The sequence below is a fragment of the Lepus europaeus genome, chromosome 15 (genome assembly GCF_033115175.1).
Source record: "Lepus europaeus isolate LE1 chromosome 15, mLepTim1.pri, whole genome shotgun sequence".
NCBI classification, from domain to species: domain Eukaryota; kingdom Metazoa; phylum Chordata; class Mammalia; order Lagomorpha; family Leporidae; genus Lepus; species Lepus europaeus.
The window spans coordinates 21,148,558-21,167,146 of record NC_084841.1 but is presented as its reverse complement, the minus strand read 5'-3'; the positions used below and the strand labels follow the sequence as shown (position 1 = coordinate 21,167,146).

Sequence of the window (18,589 nt, the reverse complement as noted above, 5' to 3'; positions counted from 1 at the left end):
TAACTGCAGTCTAGAAATATAATCCAACTCCATAAAAACTGTCTAAGAATATTATGTATGGCAAATAATACTTCATTCTGCATTGTATCTACCTCTTTGTTGTATTGTCTATTTGGCCCATATAAGAAAGTTGAGATATTCATCAGTAATCCAATTGAGAAAGTGGATACCATAGAAATGGTCTGTTGCTAAGCTACAAATGGGGTGAGTGGTTTCATTTCTTCTCTGTAAATGAGACTGAAATCTTACACATGTTTTCATTGCAGATAACCCAAAACAAAGTAGCCACATTCCTGTCTTCATCAGGATTCTAGATATAAATGACCATGCTCCGGAATTTGCCATGTACTATGAAACATTTGTTTGTGAAAATGCAAAACCTGGGCAGGTAAATAAAATTATTATAAGATAAAAATAATTTTCTTTATGGATGCAAATGCATCTAATTATTTGGATGGTTTTATTTTCATGCATACTATTTTCACACTCCTTGTGACCTATTTATTACCATCAAAAAACACTAATGGTGATCTAAAAAAGATGTTTTAAATTTTTTTGAATAATTTGATGTAATTGAGAAAAGTACAAAATATACCTTAATTTATATACCACACACACACATATATATAATGAATAGCACACAAATAAAAAGCTTTTAGTTGAGTTCATAATTATGCTGATGTTGAGTTACATTCACTAATAAAATGGATATACATTAATAATTAAATGTAAAACATGAAAATTAAATTTTAATATGTTAGTATAAAGAGAACCATAATAATTATATTATTGATTATAGTTTGCCACCTTTAATACCTCAATCAGGAAACTCTGGCTTTAAATAAGTAATATTTTTATTTTGTTTTATATTTTTATATTATTGAAATGAAAATCATTAGTTTATAAAACTTATGAAGTCCCTTATAAAATATTTTAAATATATGGATTATAATTTTGATCAATGCAAAATATGTTAATTTTTGTCAAAAATGTAGTACTTTCTAACAGCAATGACTTCACTAATTTTACTGAAAGTTATTTAACCACTTATGTAGATACTTCCATAAGAACAAAGTAGTCATATGTGAAAAATCATTTGTAACTTCAACTGCCATACAATCTTTCTGCTAGTCAAATAAAGATTATTCTTAACTATTTGTATATACTATTCTGAGGACTGGAATTTCAGTGTGGCTATGTTTGGAGACTGTTTCAAGAGAAGTAATTGACGTTAAGTGAGGTCATTATGTGGGTGGGAGGGACTTTGATCCAATAGGATGCGCAGCTTTCTAAGAAGAAAATATCAGAGAGTCCATACTCTCTCTCTTCCTGAGTTCAAGAACTCAAATCCTGTCTAGGCCTCAGAGTGAAGAAAACCATTTATATTCCAGGAAGAAATCCCTCATCACAAGCTAACCAAGCTGGCACCCTGATCTCAAACTTTCAACTTACAACAGTGTGAGAAAGCAATTTTCTGTGGTTCAAGCCCATCAGTCTGTGGTATTTGGTTAAGGAAAACCAATCGACTGAAAGAAATACATACCACCTTGAACTTACATGCGACAAACACAAATACATTTTTTACTTCTTTTTGACAGTATGGAATTTTGCATACTTATTTAGATTAAATATTTTTCTTCACTTTATAACATGTACTGTGTATATGCTTACATGAATGAATGGTTATTTTTAATATGATATTTTATTTTCACAGCATAGGTACATGTTACTTTATTCAACTAAAAGACATTTGTTATCCACAAAATGTTATTTTATCTGACTGGAATACAATGAGCATTACAGTATATTATACATGTTTACTCTCTGGTATCATCTTCCTTTGATAACAATTCTCAAAGTAAGAAAAATTACATTTTTCTGTAAATACTAATATACATTGTCGAAATTATTCTCTAAATAGATCAAAACTAAGTGAAATCCCTACCAAATATGTATGATTTAATATATAGCAGGAAAAATTTATGTTTTTAAATGTCGTCCAACTTGTAAATACTTCATAAGAGCTGTACTGTACACCTTGAGATTATTTTTCACAAAAGGTGTGCTTTTTTTACTTTAATCTTCATAGTTGTATTATTACCAAAAATTGTTGTGACAGATTGGCACACACTAGGTGATGTAAAACATCAGCATTTTTTTTTCCTTTCATACTTCTGGAGGCTAGAAGTCTGACATAAGTGTTTCAGTAGGACTATGCTGTCAATGAAAGTTCTATAGATTTTCTATTCATTTAAACGCCAAACACACTCATACACTCACCCACACACATACACACACACACACATGCACAGAGAAGAAGGAGTGAGACAGCATATAAAAACAAAAGAACTTTTTTCCACTAGTGTGCTCTTTAAACATATGTGATGGCTGGGGCTGGGCTGGAGCCAAAGCCCAAAACCTGGAAGTCTATCCAGGTTTCCTACATGTGTGGCAAGAACCCTATTATTTGAGAAGTCACTATTGACTCCAGGGGGTCTGCCTTCGCAGGAAGTGGAATCTGAATCCAGAGCTGGGAATCAATCGCAGGTATTCTGATATATGATCCGAGTATTTTAGCTAATAGGATAACCACCAAGTCCTTCAAAAAAAAAAAAAGGTAGGATGTCTTCCTGAACGTTTCGTAACCTCTTGTAGTTGCTGCAATCCTCAGCATCCCTTGGATTATGGACCACAAGTATATCAACACCAGTATTTATTATTTTATGACATTCTTCATGTATCTTTTTCTGTGTCCTATATTGTTTTTGAAGGTTTATTTATTTACTTGAAAGGCATGGTGAGAGAGAGAGAGAGAGAGAGAGAGAGAGAGAGAGAGAAATCTTCCATCAGCTGGTTCACTCCCACAGTGGGCTGGGCCAGGCTGAGCCAGAGTTTCTTTTTGGTCTCTCAAAAGGATGGCAGGGGCCCAAGCACTTGAACCATTACACCTGCTCTCCCAGGCACATTTATAGGAAGTTGGACTGAAAGAAAAACTGTTGGGACATGGAACTGGCACCCAAGGGGATGCAAATGGTGCAAGTGGCAGCTTAACCTGCTATGCCACAATGCCAGCTCACCAAATTTGTGTGTTTTGTTGTGAGAACGATATTTATTGGAGTAAAGTCCTCCATAATGCAGTGTGATCCCATCTTCACTTGATTACAACTGTTAAGAACATATTTCCAAAGAAGGTCACATTTACATGTATTGCATTTTAGTGTTTATGCATGTGCTTTGGGGAACATAAGTCAATCTACAATAGCCTCTATGTATTCTTCACTAATTTATCTATTAGCTTGCATGTCTCATTGATTCATGCACATTATTTATTTATTACATTTTAATATTGGATTATAATAAACTGTAATTATATTAATTTGTTGTAATCTTTCATTACTATGGTAATCTTAAAATTAGCAGACTAGTAATAAAATATATTTTAAACTTCTGATTTTGTACACTCTTAAAATATGTGAGAATTCTCTAATCATTTCAAAAACTTTATTCATAATCGAAAGGCCTTTTTAATTATTTGAAATGTTACTAAAATTATTGGGCTGACATTGTGGCATGGTAGGTTAAGTTGCTACCTGCAACGCCATCATCTCATATGGGTGCTGATTTATGTCCTAGCTGTTCTACTTTTAATCCTTCTCCCTGCTAATTGCCTAAGAAAAGCAGCCTAAGATGGCTCAAGTGTCTGGAACCCTGCCATACATATAGGAAATGGAAGAAGCTCTTGACTGCTGGCTTTGGCCTGGCCCAGCCTGGTCACTGGGGCGACCTGGGGAGTGAACCAGGTTGTAGAGAATCTCTTTCTCTCTCTCCTTGTCTATCCCCTTCTTTCTATAACTCTGATTTCAAATAAACATGTCAATCTTTAAAAAAATGCTAAAATGAGATTTTTTTTTTGCTATTCAGGATCAGGTGGTTGATCAAAAATATGAAATCTTATGTCTTTTCTTGCTCTTGTTTTATTTTTCCCAGGAGAAAAAAAAAACTTAAGTTTTTATTAGTCATTGCACTCTTTCAGAAGCATATGTATAGACACATAATGTTAGGTTTCACTTTGTCAATAAAATGAATGAAATTATGATTAAAATCAACTTCTAGTGGAGAAGTATTGATGAGTGAGTTCATAGGCTGGTATGGCTATAGTAGGAGCACCATAAACAAATCAATGGATAAATTCAACTGAAATTCCAATAACTGTTCATCATAGAATGCTGGACTTGTACACCTGGATGATGTGCAACCATTTGTTATTCTAAAAGAGGAAGTTGAAAGAAACTGTAATTAAATCACCACAATTACAAATCACACAGATGAAAATCCCAGAAACAGAAAAACAGGCCCCCAACGTGCAGCTTGGGTGTTTCCTACAATAAACTGCTCAGTGGAATTTTTCTGCCTCACCTGCTGTTTGCTTTTCCATCTTCCTCTGTGGCACACTTAAATATTGGTTTTTTAGAACTTAACAAGTATTTCTTTATATAATTATATTTGCACATAACACTAAAATAAAAGCAGGGGTTGGTATTTAGCATAGTGATTGAGATGCCAGTTGCAATGTCTGTATCCTATATCTCAATGACAGGTTTGCAGTCTGCTTCAGTTCCTCTTTCCAGCTGCCTGCTAAGTGTCCTATGAGGAAGCAGATGATGGCTAAAGTGGTTGCTCTCTGCCACCTCTATGGGAAACTCAAATTGAGTTCCATGATCCTGGTTTAGCCAAGAAAGGCATTTCAGAAGTAAACAAATGCATGGGACATTCTGTCTCTCTCTTCCTCTCTCTCTCTCTCTCTCTCTTCCTCTCTCTCTCTCTCTCTTTCTCTCATCCTCTCTCTCTCCAATTTTGCTCTGAAATACAACAAATAAATAGATTATTAAAAAGAGCACAAAAATTTGAATAAATAAGCAACATGACAGCAGTAATTGTACCTACACTTTTAAAATTTTTTTTTTCTTTCAGATACTCTATAATAAATGGTTCATTTATTCAAAAATACAGTAATAGTGCCCTTAATGTATAGGAATGGTTGTGGTAACCACTTCATTTTTTTAAAATATAATTTTTTTATGTTCTCTACCTTTGATAATTTATTTTCCAGTATAAACCATGGATTATTAACCAAAATTAATGATAAAAGAGGTCTATGCTTTACAACAAAAGAGGTTAGCAATTGGAGTGATCAAATTTCTGTTTGAATTTGAGCACCCCAGTAGCCAGGAATCAGACAATAACGCATTGATCTGCCCTGGAACTGACCCTGGATGCACTTTTTAAAAATATTTATTTCAGAGGCAGAGTCAGGGAGACAGAAATACAGAGCTCCCATCTGCTGGCTCACTTCCCAATTGTCCACAGCAGGCCCCCTGTACTCAATCCAGGAAACCGATCACCTGGGCCATCGCTGCTGACTCCCAGGATGTTCCTTAACAGGAATCAGGGCCATAAGGCACTTCTAACATGGGACAAAGGCATCCCAACCAGCATCTTTATGGTTAGACCAAAGCCCACTCCAGCATCTTCCATTCTTAACTAAATATGTTACATTAAACAAAATCATTAAAAAAAATTGGAACAGCTTCCTGAAAATGGTATTTTTTTTGCCTCTTTTTTGTGATGTTGGCCTCAGCTGATTCAGACTGTTAGTGTCATGGACAAAGATGACCCACCCCGAGGCCACAAGTTCTTCTTCGAACCAGTGCCAGAATTTCCGCTCAACCCAAACTTCACCATTGTAGACAATAAAGGTAGGAGGCATTTCTAAAACTACAAAATATGAAACGTTTGGATGTAAAGCTAAAAGAATATGAAGTTCTTTTTTTTCCAACATTTTTTTCCCCTCCCAGATAATACAGCAGGAATCATGACTCGAAAAGATGGGTACAACCGCAACAAAATGAGCACTTACTTATTGCCAATTTTGATCTTCGATAACGATTATCCGATTCAAAGCAGCACCGGCACACTCACTATCCGCGTGTGCGCCTGCGACAGTCAGGGGAACATGCAGTCCTGCACGGCCGAAGCCTTGATCCTCTCCGCAGGCCTCAGCACCGGCGCTCTCGTGGCCATTTTGCTCTGTGTCCTCATCCTGCTCGGTAAGCGCTGAGCTCTGACTTCTTCACGTCCTTGCCCAGTGACTGTGCACGGACTGACATTCTTCACCACAGACTGAAGTGTTTAACCCTTCCAAAGTACGCTTCTTTCATTTAAGAAAATGATTATTTTCCACAAAAGAAGCATGTGGAAGTATGTTTAGCTTTCTAGGGACCAAAAACAAAGATGCAGTAACAAAAGGTGTATATATGTATGTAGGTATGTATGTACGCGTGTATAGACAGGTGTCTGTGTGTCTGTGTATAGTAACATTAACTATTTCATCTTTGAGTAACCATGATCATTATTGTAAGGATAGATAATTGAATTACCGATTTAACCTTATATCAAGTCTATAAATGTAATTCTTGTACAGAAAAACTGAATAAGGTGCTCCAAGTTCCAAGTGTTTCACTAGCATTCACGTGCAAATAACTCTCCTTGAGACTTCTCCTTTCTGTTATTTTGAAAGACAAAAACGACTTTATCAAACATTGCTCACAGATACTATTATACATCTATAGCTGCCATTGTCTATCAAATGTTGAATTAGCAACTGCATTAAACTTTTTAAAATAAGTCAAATTTTCTCCATAGAACTCGTTATATGTAGACATGAAGTATAAAATTACAAACTTTAAGATCTATGTTTCAGAATATCATTGTGGCACTGTGGTCATAAGCAGCCCTGCATTATTTTGTAAATAAAGTCATGCTTCCAATAGCAAATGTTTTATTTATGCATGCACTAAAAGGACAACAATTTAATTCAATTAAACAGTGGTTTCATTGCAAAACATTCCAAAAAATTGTTCCCATCAAATATTCATCCAAAATGTTATGCTTAGGGCAAAAGAGCTAGCCAAATTTGTGTTCTAATGCTCCTATGTGCTGGGTCTTTTTCACCACAAATCCTTTCAAGCTCTCTGGATGAAATCCCTTTGGCTGGAAATTCTTGCAGAACTTCAGTGGGGAATTGATGAAAGTGACAGGAAAACATTTGTCTCAGTTAAGGTGATCCAACAGTTTAGGAAAACATTTTCTCAGAGTGGTTCAGATTACACACACTACCACCAGCAGCAGCAGCAGGTCCCAGCTCCATCTGCTACTGGAAAGTTCATCTCTCCTGTAAGATAGTCTTGTAATTTTGTGGAGATTAAAATTTGATTTATCCTTTCTTTACTGGGCTACTGATTTCATGCTGCGTTTTTGTTCTGCTTTCCTAATTCAGAACAACATGAAAATACGCATGTTGTGATTTGGTTTTTAAATTTCTCTATTTTTCTAATATACATCCAAAAATTCATGTAAACATGGGAAACAAACGAACTTGCTGAAACAATTCAAATATCTAACATCAAATAAATTTGATAACATTTTACTTATACAGAAATTCTGGAAGATTTCTTCTTTATTCTCAATAGACTACCACTTTTCTTCCTTCCTTCCTTCCTTCCTTTCATTTCCTTTCCTTTTTCTTTTCTTTTTTCTTTATTTCTTCTTCTTCTTTATTATTTTACTTTTCATCTTGCCAGTTTATTGCCTAAATATAGACTGCTTTTATATTATTTTAGTTAAAATTGCTTCTAATCCAGAAAATGCTGTTATCAAAGATACTAAAGCATTTTTGCTGTTATTTTGAGTCTTTATAGTAATTGCTTGGCATAGTGCATCACTATGGTTAGCACAGTTTGTTCATTGCAAGGCTGTGATACAGCCTGTGCAACAGTTTAGAACCACTCTGGTACATCTAGAGAATCTTAGTTTACATTCATTTTATGAGGCAAAATGAGGGGTTAAACCTATGGCATCGTTTTTTAAACTTTTTTTTTTCTTCTTGGAATACCTTTGGCAGACTGATGAAGCTTATGGATCTACTCAAAACAATACTTTAAATTTATCAGAATAAAATATAAAAGGTCATAAGGAAATACATTCATGTGAATTAAACCAAAAGCAAAATGTTTGCATCTTCAATGATATATGCCATGTTCTAGGCCAGTCATAATCTAATGCAATATAAAGTATGATTTCTATTGGTGAAATGGTTACACACACTCTTCTGTGTTGCAGATAATTCTGATATTTCTAAGGGAAATAGATAGTACACTCAAGTTCTAAATTAGACAAAAATAGTGAATTTTATTTGTCAATATCTATTGTGGTCTCTGAATTCCATCCACGTGTACCTGAGATTGGTAATTTCACTCTCGAGAATGGAGCAGACAGTTCTCACTGGACAGAACAGAAAAAGCACTGAACATGCTCTCAGCTCCATTTGTGGGGATTAATAAACGTTAATTAGTTAAGGAGCCCTTAAAACAAAGTTTTTTAATAAAAAATAAAGAATGGACAAATTAATCAAATCAGTACACTTAATGGCAGTCTTGATTTGTAGTGCATGACACAAGTTTAGTAGATGTCAGATCTATGATGGACTTACGTTCTTTTAATAGAGAATACATGTGTATCTTATTTTTCTGGAATAGCTTTTTAAAAAAGTCTCTAAAATGACCCTAACCCTGAGTACATCTGAGCATCCGGAAAGTGTTGTATGGAGATTAACTGAAGATCTCTAAAATTCCTTTTATTATTGGAAAGAGCAGGAGAATGTCTATGACCAATAAGAAAATAACACTGGGCAAGTCTTTTAGTGTAGTTGTAGAAGCTGCAAAGTCCATGTAGAAATGTAGTCTCAATGCAGGAGCAGTTTGCTTTGTATAACGTCCATATAGAGATTGAGGAAGGGAATAATAATTTTAGAGCTAGCATTTTCTCTTCTCAAGGAATTATAAATGATATTGATAAAATTATAAAATTGATAAAAATTAAAAATGTAAGTGTCCTAAAAAAAGGAGTCACAGATCTTATTTTTCACAGTAATATATATGTTCTGGAAAAATTTTCTTTAATTAATTTGTACTTCGCTTATATATAAAATTAGAGATTTAGCTCATTTTCAATAGGAAACATATTTTGGAAATTATATGTTTTTCAGAATATGTTTTGGTGTTATATATATACATATACATATATATATATTACAAAAAAGGCTAATGGTTAGGGCCAGCATTGTGGCATAATGAGTTAAACCACTCCTGCCTTTGGCACTCCTGCCTATGTGGCCATCCCAAACCAGAGTGCTGATTCAAGTCTCTGCTACTTTGATTCCAATCCAGCTACCTGTTATTAAATCGGGGGAGGCAGAGGAAGATGGAGCAATTACTTGGGTCCCTGCCATCCACGTAGGATACCAAGATGGAATTCCTTGCTCTAGGCTTCAGCCTGGCTCAGACCCATGTATTATAATCATTTTGAGGACTGAATCAGGGGATGGAAGACTTTTCTCTTTCTGTCTCTCTCTCTTTCAAATAAATATGTTAAATAGATATTTTAAAAAGGTTAGTTGTCAAATATATGCATAACAAATCCAATTTTATAACAAGAAACTAGAAAAGTTTCTATATGTTGGGAAGTCCACAAACATGTAAACAATAAAAATGATACAACTTTGATGAATGTATATTTTGTACCTTTATTGAAATATTCCACTATATTTCATAAATATGTGCAATTATTGTTGAACAAAAAATTTTAAATGTTTAAAAAGATAAGTCTCTTTTATCATATTTTAATCATATTATATTTTAATCATGCCTAGTTAAATCAACTATCAATTTATCACACTACAAGCCATGAATATGTTCAATTAAATGCTAATCAAAATATTTTTTAAATTAGGTTTAATAAAAAGACAATAATGCCAACTTGGATTAATCTTTATTTCCATGTGTCATACATTTCTCATTGGTCATTTCCAAGCTATAATCAAAAGTATCAAATAATATGAAATTATGAAATAATTTTATTAAACTAATGTTTAACAATTAAAACTAAAGAAATTAGCAACATAAAGCAAATATAATTAACATTGCCAACCAAAACCACAAATGAAAATGTATAAGTCAAGGAAGTCCTCATTAATATGATGGTATCTAAAATGTTGGGCCGGCGCTGTGGCTCACTAGGCTAATCCTCCACATTGTGGTGCCGGCACACCAGGTTCTAGTCCCGGTCTGGGCACCGATCCTGTCCCGGTTGCCCCTCTTCCAGGCCAGCTCTCTGCTGTGGCCAGGGAGTGCAGTGGAGGATGGCCCAAGTACTTGGGCCCTGCACCCCATGGGAGACCAGGAGAAGCACCTGGCTCCTGCCATCGGATCAGCGCGGTGCGCCGGCCGCAGTGCGCTACTGCGGCGGCCATTGGAAGGTGAACCAACGGCAAAAGGAAAACCTTTCTCTCTCTCTCTCTCTCTCTCACTGTCCACTCTGCCTGTCAAAAAATAAATAAATAAATAAATAAATAATAAAATAAAATAAAATGTTTTGTAAGAATACCAATTGAATGTGAATGTGAGTACAAATTTTATTTCATTACTTTGAGTCATGTTTCAGATTTTTAAGGCAGGTTTTCAAAACAGAGTTCCAAAATAATTTAGTGAAATTGATATGTTATTCATGAGTATTAAATATGTAGATTATACATATTTATGCATGTATGTAAATCATGCATACATGCACACATATGCATGCATATATGCATGTATGCACAATATATAGATGCACAGATAGTATATATATAATGAATTTCTGCATGAGAAGTGTTTTGAATGTATCTACTTGAGTTATTAAGAAAATACTCAGTAGCTGAGTTTTTCTTGTGATAATCATTATTGGCACTTTGGCATTTTTGTATTTTGAAACAAAGGTGCATTTGGGAGTACTAAGGTATCAGGTAATTGCAGTTGGCTAAATGCAATAATTAGAATTGAACAAAGCCTTTTTAATGCCCGAGGCTGCCAGCGTAATAAGTCTTGAAAGGAAATTAATGACATTTGTAATATCTGCTCCTTTACCACTGTGGTTCATTCAATCATTGGCACAAGGCACTCTGTATTTGTACAGGATAGATACAGTATACCTCCTATAACACACAAGATATATTTTATCCTGAATATTGGACACTCACTATTTTCTCAACTTTTTGTTAACAGTTTTGGTTGTGCTGTTTGCTGCATTGAAGAGGCAACGAAAAAAGGAACCTCTGATAATATCCAAGGATGATGTCCGAGACAACATTGTGACCTACAATGATGAAGGCGGTGGGGAAGAAGACACTCAAGCTTTTGACATTGGCACACTGAGGAACCCAGAAGCACGGGAAGACAGTAAACTGAGAAGGGATGTAATGCCCGAAACTATTTTTCAGATACGGAGGACTGTGCCTCTGTGGGAAAATATTGATGTACAAGATTTTATCCATCGAAGATTAAAAGAAAATGACTCAGATCCAAGTGCACCTCCTTATGATTCACTGGCAACATACGCCTATGAAGGGAACGATTCCATAGCGGGTTCCCTCAGCTCTTTAGAATCTCTCGCAGCCGATGGTAACCAGGATTATGATTACCTCAGTGACTGGGGGCCTCGGTTTAAAAAACTTGCTGATATGTATGGGGGCGATGACAGTGATCGAGACTAGGACTGTCCTATGACTTGATCAACATTAGTGGAAGTACTGTCTTTGTTACTAGACTGAGTGGCCTGCATTCTCTTCCTTGGAGGAAACTTTTCAGAAATCAAAATTAAAACAATACGTAGGTGTTGTCTTAGTAAGGGTTTGCTTAGTCAGTAAGTTTCCGTGAATGAATACGATTGACATAGATTAAAAAATTAATAATAATCAATTCACCCTCTTTGCCTAACAATCTCGGAAGGAAAGAATATTATATCAATAATCCACACAGTACTTAAAAGGCTTTTTGTGCCTTTACTTAGGTATAAGAACTTTATAAATTTTTTCTTAACTAACTTTGAGTCACCTTGACTATAAAATTACACATTGTGCAACTACTTTGTAAATGAATATGAATAATATATATCCCTAATGAAATAGGAATGACTATTACTGCCATATTTATTTAGTTGAAGAATGTCTTTGTGTTAATTCATTCATATTTTTATAAATGTATATTTATATTTTTATATTTTTATGAAATAAACTAGTATTTATAAAACAAACTTCATTGGATGTAATTCCTATGAACAGTTATGATCTCACTTATAACAGAATGTTTTGCATTTTTTAATGTAAAACATGATTTACTCAGGGAAAATGTAGTTAAGAAATCACTGCATGGGATCTGAAACTAGAACATACTAGCATTTTAAAAGAGTTTGGTACAAATTGTTCTTTTCTTGTTACAATCACTTAAATATTGGATAAATGTCTATTGAACTTCTGATGTCTGACTACACATTAATAAAGTATGAGACACATTCGGAATATCTAACATTATATATACATATAAATGTATGTATTTGTGGATAATAAACTTTAAGTTTGATGCAAGTCTTTACTGTGGGATCAGCCAGTGGATTATATCTGAGAATAAAATGTGTGTCAGTAATGTTATATAGATTAAAAAAAAAATGAATCACTCTTTTTTCATCAATAGTATATTTCTCTAAACGATAAATCATAGTTCTGGTTTTTCTCCATAATTAGCCAATTCATGGAACAAATGGTTAACATTTAACTCTATGGGTGACATTTAAAATTTGGGGGTTTTTTTGGAATTATTTTTATTTATTTGAAAGTCAGAGTTACAGAGACAGAGAAGGAGAGGCAAAGAGAGAGAGGTCGTTCATTCCACTGGTTTACTCCCCAAATGACTGCAAAGGCCAGAGATGAGCTGATGTGAAACCAAAAGCCAGAAGCCATGAGCTTAACCTGGGTCTCCCAGGCAGGCACAGGAGCCCAAGGACTTGGGCCACCTTCTACTGCTTTCCCAGGCCATAGGAGGGAGCTGGGACTCGAACTGGCACCCATATGGGATGCTGGCACTGCAGGCTGGGGTTCTTTTTTTTTTTTTTATTTTTGACAGGCAGAGTGGACAGTGAGAGAGAGAGAGACAGAGAGAAAAGTCTTCCTTTGCCGTTGGTTCACCCTCTAATGGCCGCTGTGGCCAGCGCGCTGCGGCCGGCGCACCGTGCTGATCCGATGGCAAGAGCCAGGTGCTTCTCCTGGTCTCCCATGGGGTGCAGGGCCCAAGCACTTGGGCCATCCTCCACTGCACTCCCTGGCCACAGCAGAGAGCTGGCCTGGAAGAGGGGCAACCGAGACAGAATCCGGTGCCCGGACCGGGACTAGAACCCGGTGCGCCGGCGCTGCAGGTGGAGGATTAGCATGTTGAGCCACGGCGCCAGCCCCGGCTGGGGTTCTTAACCTGCTGCGCCACGGTGCTGGCCCCAACATTTAAAATTTGAACTTACAGACTAGAAGTTTTTAGGGGCCAGCACCATGGCTCACTTGGTTAATCCTCTGCTTGAGGCACTGGCATCCCATATGGGTGCCGGGTTCTAGTCTCGGCTGCTCCTCTTCCAGTCCAGCTCTCTGCTGTGGCCCGGGAGTGCAGTGGAGGATGGCCCAAGTGCTTGGGCCCCTGCACCCACAAGGGAGAACAGGAAGAAGCACCTGACTCCTGGCTTCAGATCGGCGCAGCACTGGCCGTAGCAGCCATATGGGGAGAGAACCAAGGGAAGAAAGACCTTTCTCTCTCTCTCTCTCTCTCTCTCTCTCACTGTCTATAACTCCTGTTAAATAAATTTAAAAAAATAAAAAAAAAGAAGTTTTAAATAGGTTATTTAATTGAGGAGAATCCATTGCATTTGAGAAAATTTTGAAATAGCTAAAGATGGCAATAAAACCTGAAAAGATATGATGGTTTACTAGTTATTGAGATTGTTTAGAAAACAGAAAGTATGCAAAGTAAGGCATGGAAAAGCATAGAGAGGAAGATGAGTACATAATAATCATTTTTAAATCTGTGAGAGACTGAAGTAGAAAATTTGCCTTGACTGGGTCTGGAGAATTTAACCTGAACAAAAAATGTTGACTATTCTCCAGCATACTCACGGTGATTACTACGCAGAATTTATATAGGAGAAATTTGACTTTGTTCTGTTACCAAGACCATTTAAACATCAGAGAGTTACCAAGTTGCACATAGGTACTTACATGTTTTTATGCTTTACATATTATTTTTTTTTAGTTTTTAACAAGTTCCATCTAGAATACAGACACTATTCTGAAACTATTTCATTTCTCACCCCCTCCATGTCTCTTCTTTCCATCCTCCCTCCCTCTCCTTTTTCCCCTTCTCCCCTTCACTTTTTTTAAGATTTATTTATTTATTTGAAAGTCAGAGTTACACACAGAGAGTAAGAAAGGCAGAGAGAGATACAGAGAGAGATAGAGAGAGAGAGAGAGAGGTCTTTCATCTGCTGGTTCACTCCCCAGTTGGCTGCAATGGCTGTAGCTGTGCTGATCTAAAGCCAGGAGTCAGGAGCTCCCTCCAGGTATCCCACACAGGTGCAGAGGCCCAAGGATTTGGGCAATCTTCCACTACTTTCCCAGGCCACAGCAGAGAGCTGGTTCAGAAGTGGAGCAGCCGGCACTGCAGGAGGCAGCTTTACCCCCTACACCACAGCGCCCCGCCCCCCCCATGGCCTTCACTTTTGCAGAAACAAGTCTTCAATTTGTATGGCAATCAAGGGCTTCATACTCCATTAAATAGTTTAACAAATAAAATGCAGAAGACCCTAGTTTAGTGAGAATGTAAGTATGGATATAAACAACTGTCAAGTGGAAAAATGACTATTTCAACTATATATGATAAGTTTCAAAGTTATCACAGATCTTTAAAACAACAGTAGTATAACATTCTTAAAAATTAGTCTGACAAATGTATGAAACAAAGTTTGACAAAAGTATATTTGCAGCAGTACTGATACACACAGACATCTCTCTTTTTTTTTTTTAATTTTAGCTTTCACAAGTAAGGGAGAATAGGTGGCATTTGTCTTTCTGTGTGCAGCTTATTTCGTTCAACTTGATGTCCTCCAGGTTCATCTATTTTGTTGCAAATGGTAAAATTCCATTATTTTTATTAGCTGAATAATATTCCATTGTGTGTGTACACCATATTTTCTTTATTGATTCATCTGATGATGGACACCTTGGTTGATTCCATATTTTGGTTACTGTGAAGAATGCTACTGTAACATGGTGCGCAGGTATCTCGTCACAAAATGTGCTCTTGTCTTGGGTATATACCCAGAAGTTAGATTGTTGAATCATCTGGCAAGTTTATTTCTACTTTTTTGAGGAAATCTCCATATTGTTTTCCACAGTGACTGGACTAATTTACATTCCCACCAACAGTGTATCAGTGTTCCTCCTTCTCCATAACCTCACCAGCATTTGTTACCTTTTGTCTTTTGGATAATAACTACTCTGACAGGAGTAAAGTGATATCTCATTGTGGTTTTTTTTTTAAACTTTTATTTAATGAATATAAATTTCCAAAGTATAGCTTATGGGTTACAATGGCTTCCCCCCTCCCATAACTTCCCTCCCGCCCGCAACCCTCCCCTTTCCCGCTCCCTTTCCCCTTCCATTCATGTAAAGATTCATTTTCAATTCTCTTTGTATACAGAAGATCAGTTTAGTATATATTAGGTAAAGATTTCAACATTTTGCCAATATAGCAACATAAAGTGAAAAAACTACCATTGGATTACTAATTATAGCATTAAATAGCAATGTACAGCACATTAAAGACAGAGATCCTACATAATTTTTTTTTCAAATTAATTAATTTTCTATGCCATTTCCATTTTAACACCATGTTGTTTTTTTTTTTCATTTCCAATTCTCTTTATATACAGAAGATCACTTCAGTATATAATTAGTAAAGACCTCATCAGTTTGTGCCCACACAGAAATGCAAAGTATAAAAATACTGTTTCAGTTCTAGTTATAGCATCACTTGGCTTTAGATGACACATTAGGGACAGATCCCACATGGGGTGTAAGTACACAGTGACTCCTGTTGCTGATTTAACAATTTGACACTCCTGTTCATGGCGTCAGTAATCTCCCTAGGCTCTAGTCATGAGTTGCCAGGGCTATGGAAGCCTTTAGAGTTCGCTGACTTTGATCTTATTCCGATAGGGTCATAGTCAAAGTGGAAGTTCTCTCCTCCCTTTTTATCTGTCAGCTAGTGATGTTGAGCATATTTTAATTACTTGATGGTAATTTATATTTTTTCTTTCAAGAACTCTCTGCAGAGATCCATTGCCCATTTCTTAACTATTTTTTGCTGCTAAGTTGCTGATAGATTCTGGATATTAATCTATTCTTGGATAGGTAGCTCGCAAATATTTTTCCCATTCTGTTAGATGTCTCCACCTTGTTGATCATTTCCTCTGCTGTGCACAAGATTATGCATTTGATATAAATCTATTTTTCTAGCTTTGCTTTTCTTACCTGTTCTTTAGAGTTCTTATTCAAGAAATTGTCATCTATCCCAATGTCTTGGAGTATTTCACCTGTGTTTTCTGCAAGTACCTTCATAGTCACAGGTCTTAAATTTAAGTCTTTGACCCTTCTTGAGTTAATATTTGTGCTTAATAAGAAGTATAGAACTAATTTCATTCCTCTGTATAACACATCCAGTTTTCCAAATACCAGTAGTTGAAGAGATTATCTTTACTCCAATGTGTCTTCTGAGAACTTTTGTCAAAAAGTAGTTGGCTGCATGTACTTCAGTTCAGTACTTGGCTCCCTTTTCTGTTCCATTGATCTGTGAGTCAGTTTTTATACCAGTTGTGAAATTTTTTAAATCTAAAATTAACTCATTAACTTTATTGTCAGTAGCTAACACATATCAAAGACTTAGTTTAAGAAAAATACTGGTCAATTAATTATTTGAAACAATCAAATAAAATTTAATGTACTAAAAAAGTATGAATTGATTTCAAAAGTCTTTGAACTAAAATAAACTATCTTTTAATTCTGCTTAATAATTTTTGAAGTATTTTTTTTTTTTGACAGGCAGAGTTAGACAGTGAGCAAGAGAGAGACAGAGAGAAAGGTCTTCCTTTCGTTGGTTCACTCCCCAAATGGCCTCCATGGCTGGCACACTGCACTGATCTGAAGCCAGGAGCCAAGCATCCCCTCCTGGTCTCCCATGCGGGTACAGGGCCCAAGCACCTGGGCCATCCTCCACTGCCCTCCTGGGCCACAGCAGAGAGCTGTATTGGAAGAGGAGCAACCGGGACCCGGCACCCCAACCAGGACTAGAGCCTGGCGTGCAGGCGCCGCAGGCGGAGGACTAGCCTAGTGAGCCGCAGCGCTGGCCTTGAAGTATTTTCATATTTCATAGAAGGTTCACTAATTTTCAGAATAACGTCTATGCTTCCATCTGATTTTTTTTTTCCCATGGAGTATTCCATCCAGTCCTGCTCCCAGTCACATTGATTAGATTCCAATGACTTAGATATCAAATCTAGTAAAGAAAATAAAATAACATTGACAAAAACAACATAAGAAAACCAACAAGTGTAGGAAACAATAGCAGTTCTTCTTAAATAGTGGCCAATGTTGATCATTCCTTTCAGCTTTATCTAAGGAAAAAGAAAAAAATGTCTTCTTCATTACTTCATTGCACTTTTCTTTTTACTAATTTCTTCTGTTCTTTTGAAATGTATATTTCTTAGTGCTTAAAGCCTAGAACTCTTTTTTCTTTTTCTTTTTAATTCTGACCCTTGGTATTCCTTACCTCTTCCCCAATTACTATCTTTAGCTGTATGTACATCTACACTAAAGCTAACATTCATAGATTGAAAGTTCCCAAATTCATAACCCCAATTTTCACTTGTTTATAACAATCCAAACATATATAAAACTTTCTATTCTAAATTTCTATTCAAATAGATTTTTTTAAAGTATCAGGAACAAATTTTTAACCAAGAATTTTCACTCCTAAATTTTTCTATTTTCAATTTGCTGTATCTTGTTTGATGACATCTGCATCCTGTTAATTATCCCAACCATAAGCCTTATAGTTATCTTTCTTCTCATTATCTCCAGGATCCAACTAGCTATAATCCCAGGAAAGAATATGGAATATCAGACTTATTGTTAGATGCATTCATCACAAAGACACCTTTGAACTAGAGCACAATTTCTGTCTAAGGAGATGAAAGAATAAAGAATGGACCATACTTAACTAAGCCTGACACTTTTTTCTCTGGCCACTGAATAAAATGTTAATATTTTTCTGCTGCTGTTGTTTTTTTATGACAAGAGTATTCAGTTAAATCACAGAGATGAGCCAGTGAAGCACTTTGACAGCCCTTTCTCTTTCCTATATAATCTACTCATTTAAAGAAAGGCTTTACATTTATCAAAATGTAAATATTTCCTAGAGTGCTGAGAGATCTCGTCAGTGACTGAAGGCTCCAAATATTGTCATGGGTAATACCAGAGCGATGTTTTGCCAAATGGGAGTTCATACATGCTTCCCTATCATTGCTTGCATCTCTAAAACAATGTATTTTGAACGTTTGGGAGGTTATT

At 36.0% G+C, this 18,589-nt stretch overlaps 1 protein-coding gene across 2 annotated transcripts in view; it reads left to right on the top strand.

The window, feature by feature from the left end:
* The window catches only part of CDH9 (cadherin 9), a 98,814-nt gene extending 87,170 nt beyond the window's left edge, over nucleotides 1-11,644 (top strand). For both annotated transcript variants that reach the window (XM_062211740.1, XM_062211741.1), the window contains 4 exons: nucleotides 267-388; nucleotides 5,639-5,756; nucleotides 5,856-6,107; nucleotides 11,157-11,644. In XM_062211740.1, the coding sequence (XP_062067724.1) occupies nucleotides 267-388; nucleotides 5,639-5,756; nucleotides 5,856-6,107; nucleotides 11,157-11,644 (980 nt within the window). The remainder of the gene's footprint in view (nucleotides 1-266; nucleotides 389-5,638; nucleotides 5,757-5,855; nucleotides 6,108-11,156) is intronic.
* The last annotated feature ends 6,945 nt before the right edge of the window (nucleotides 11,645-18,589 follow it).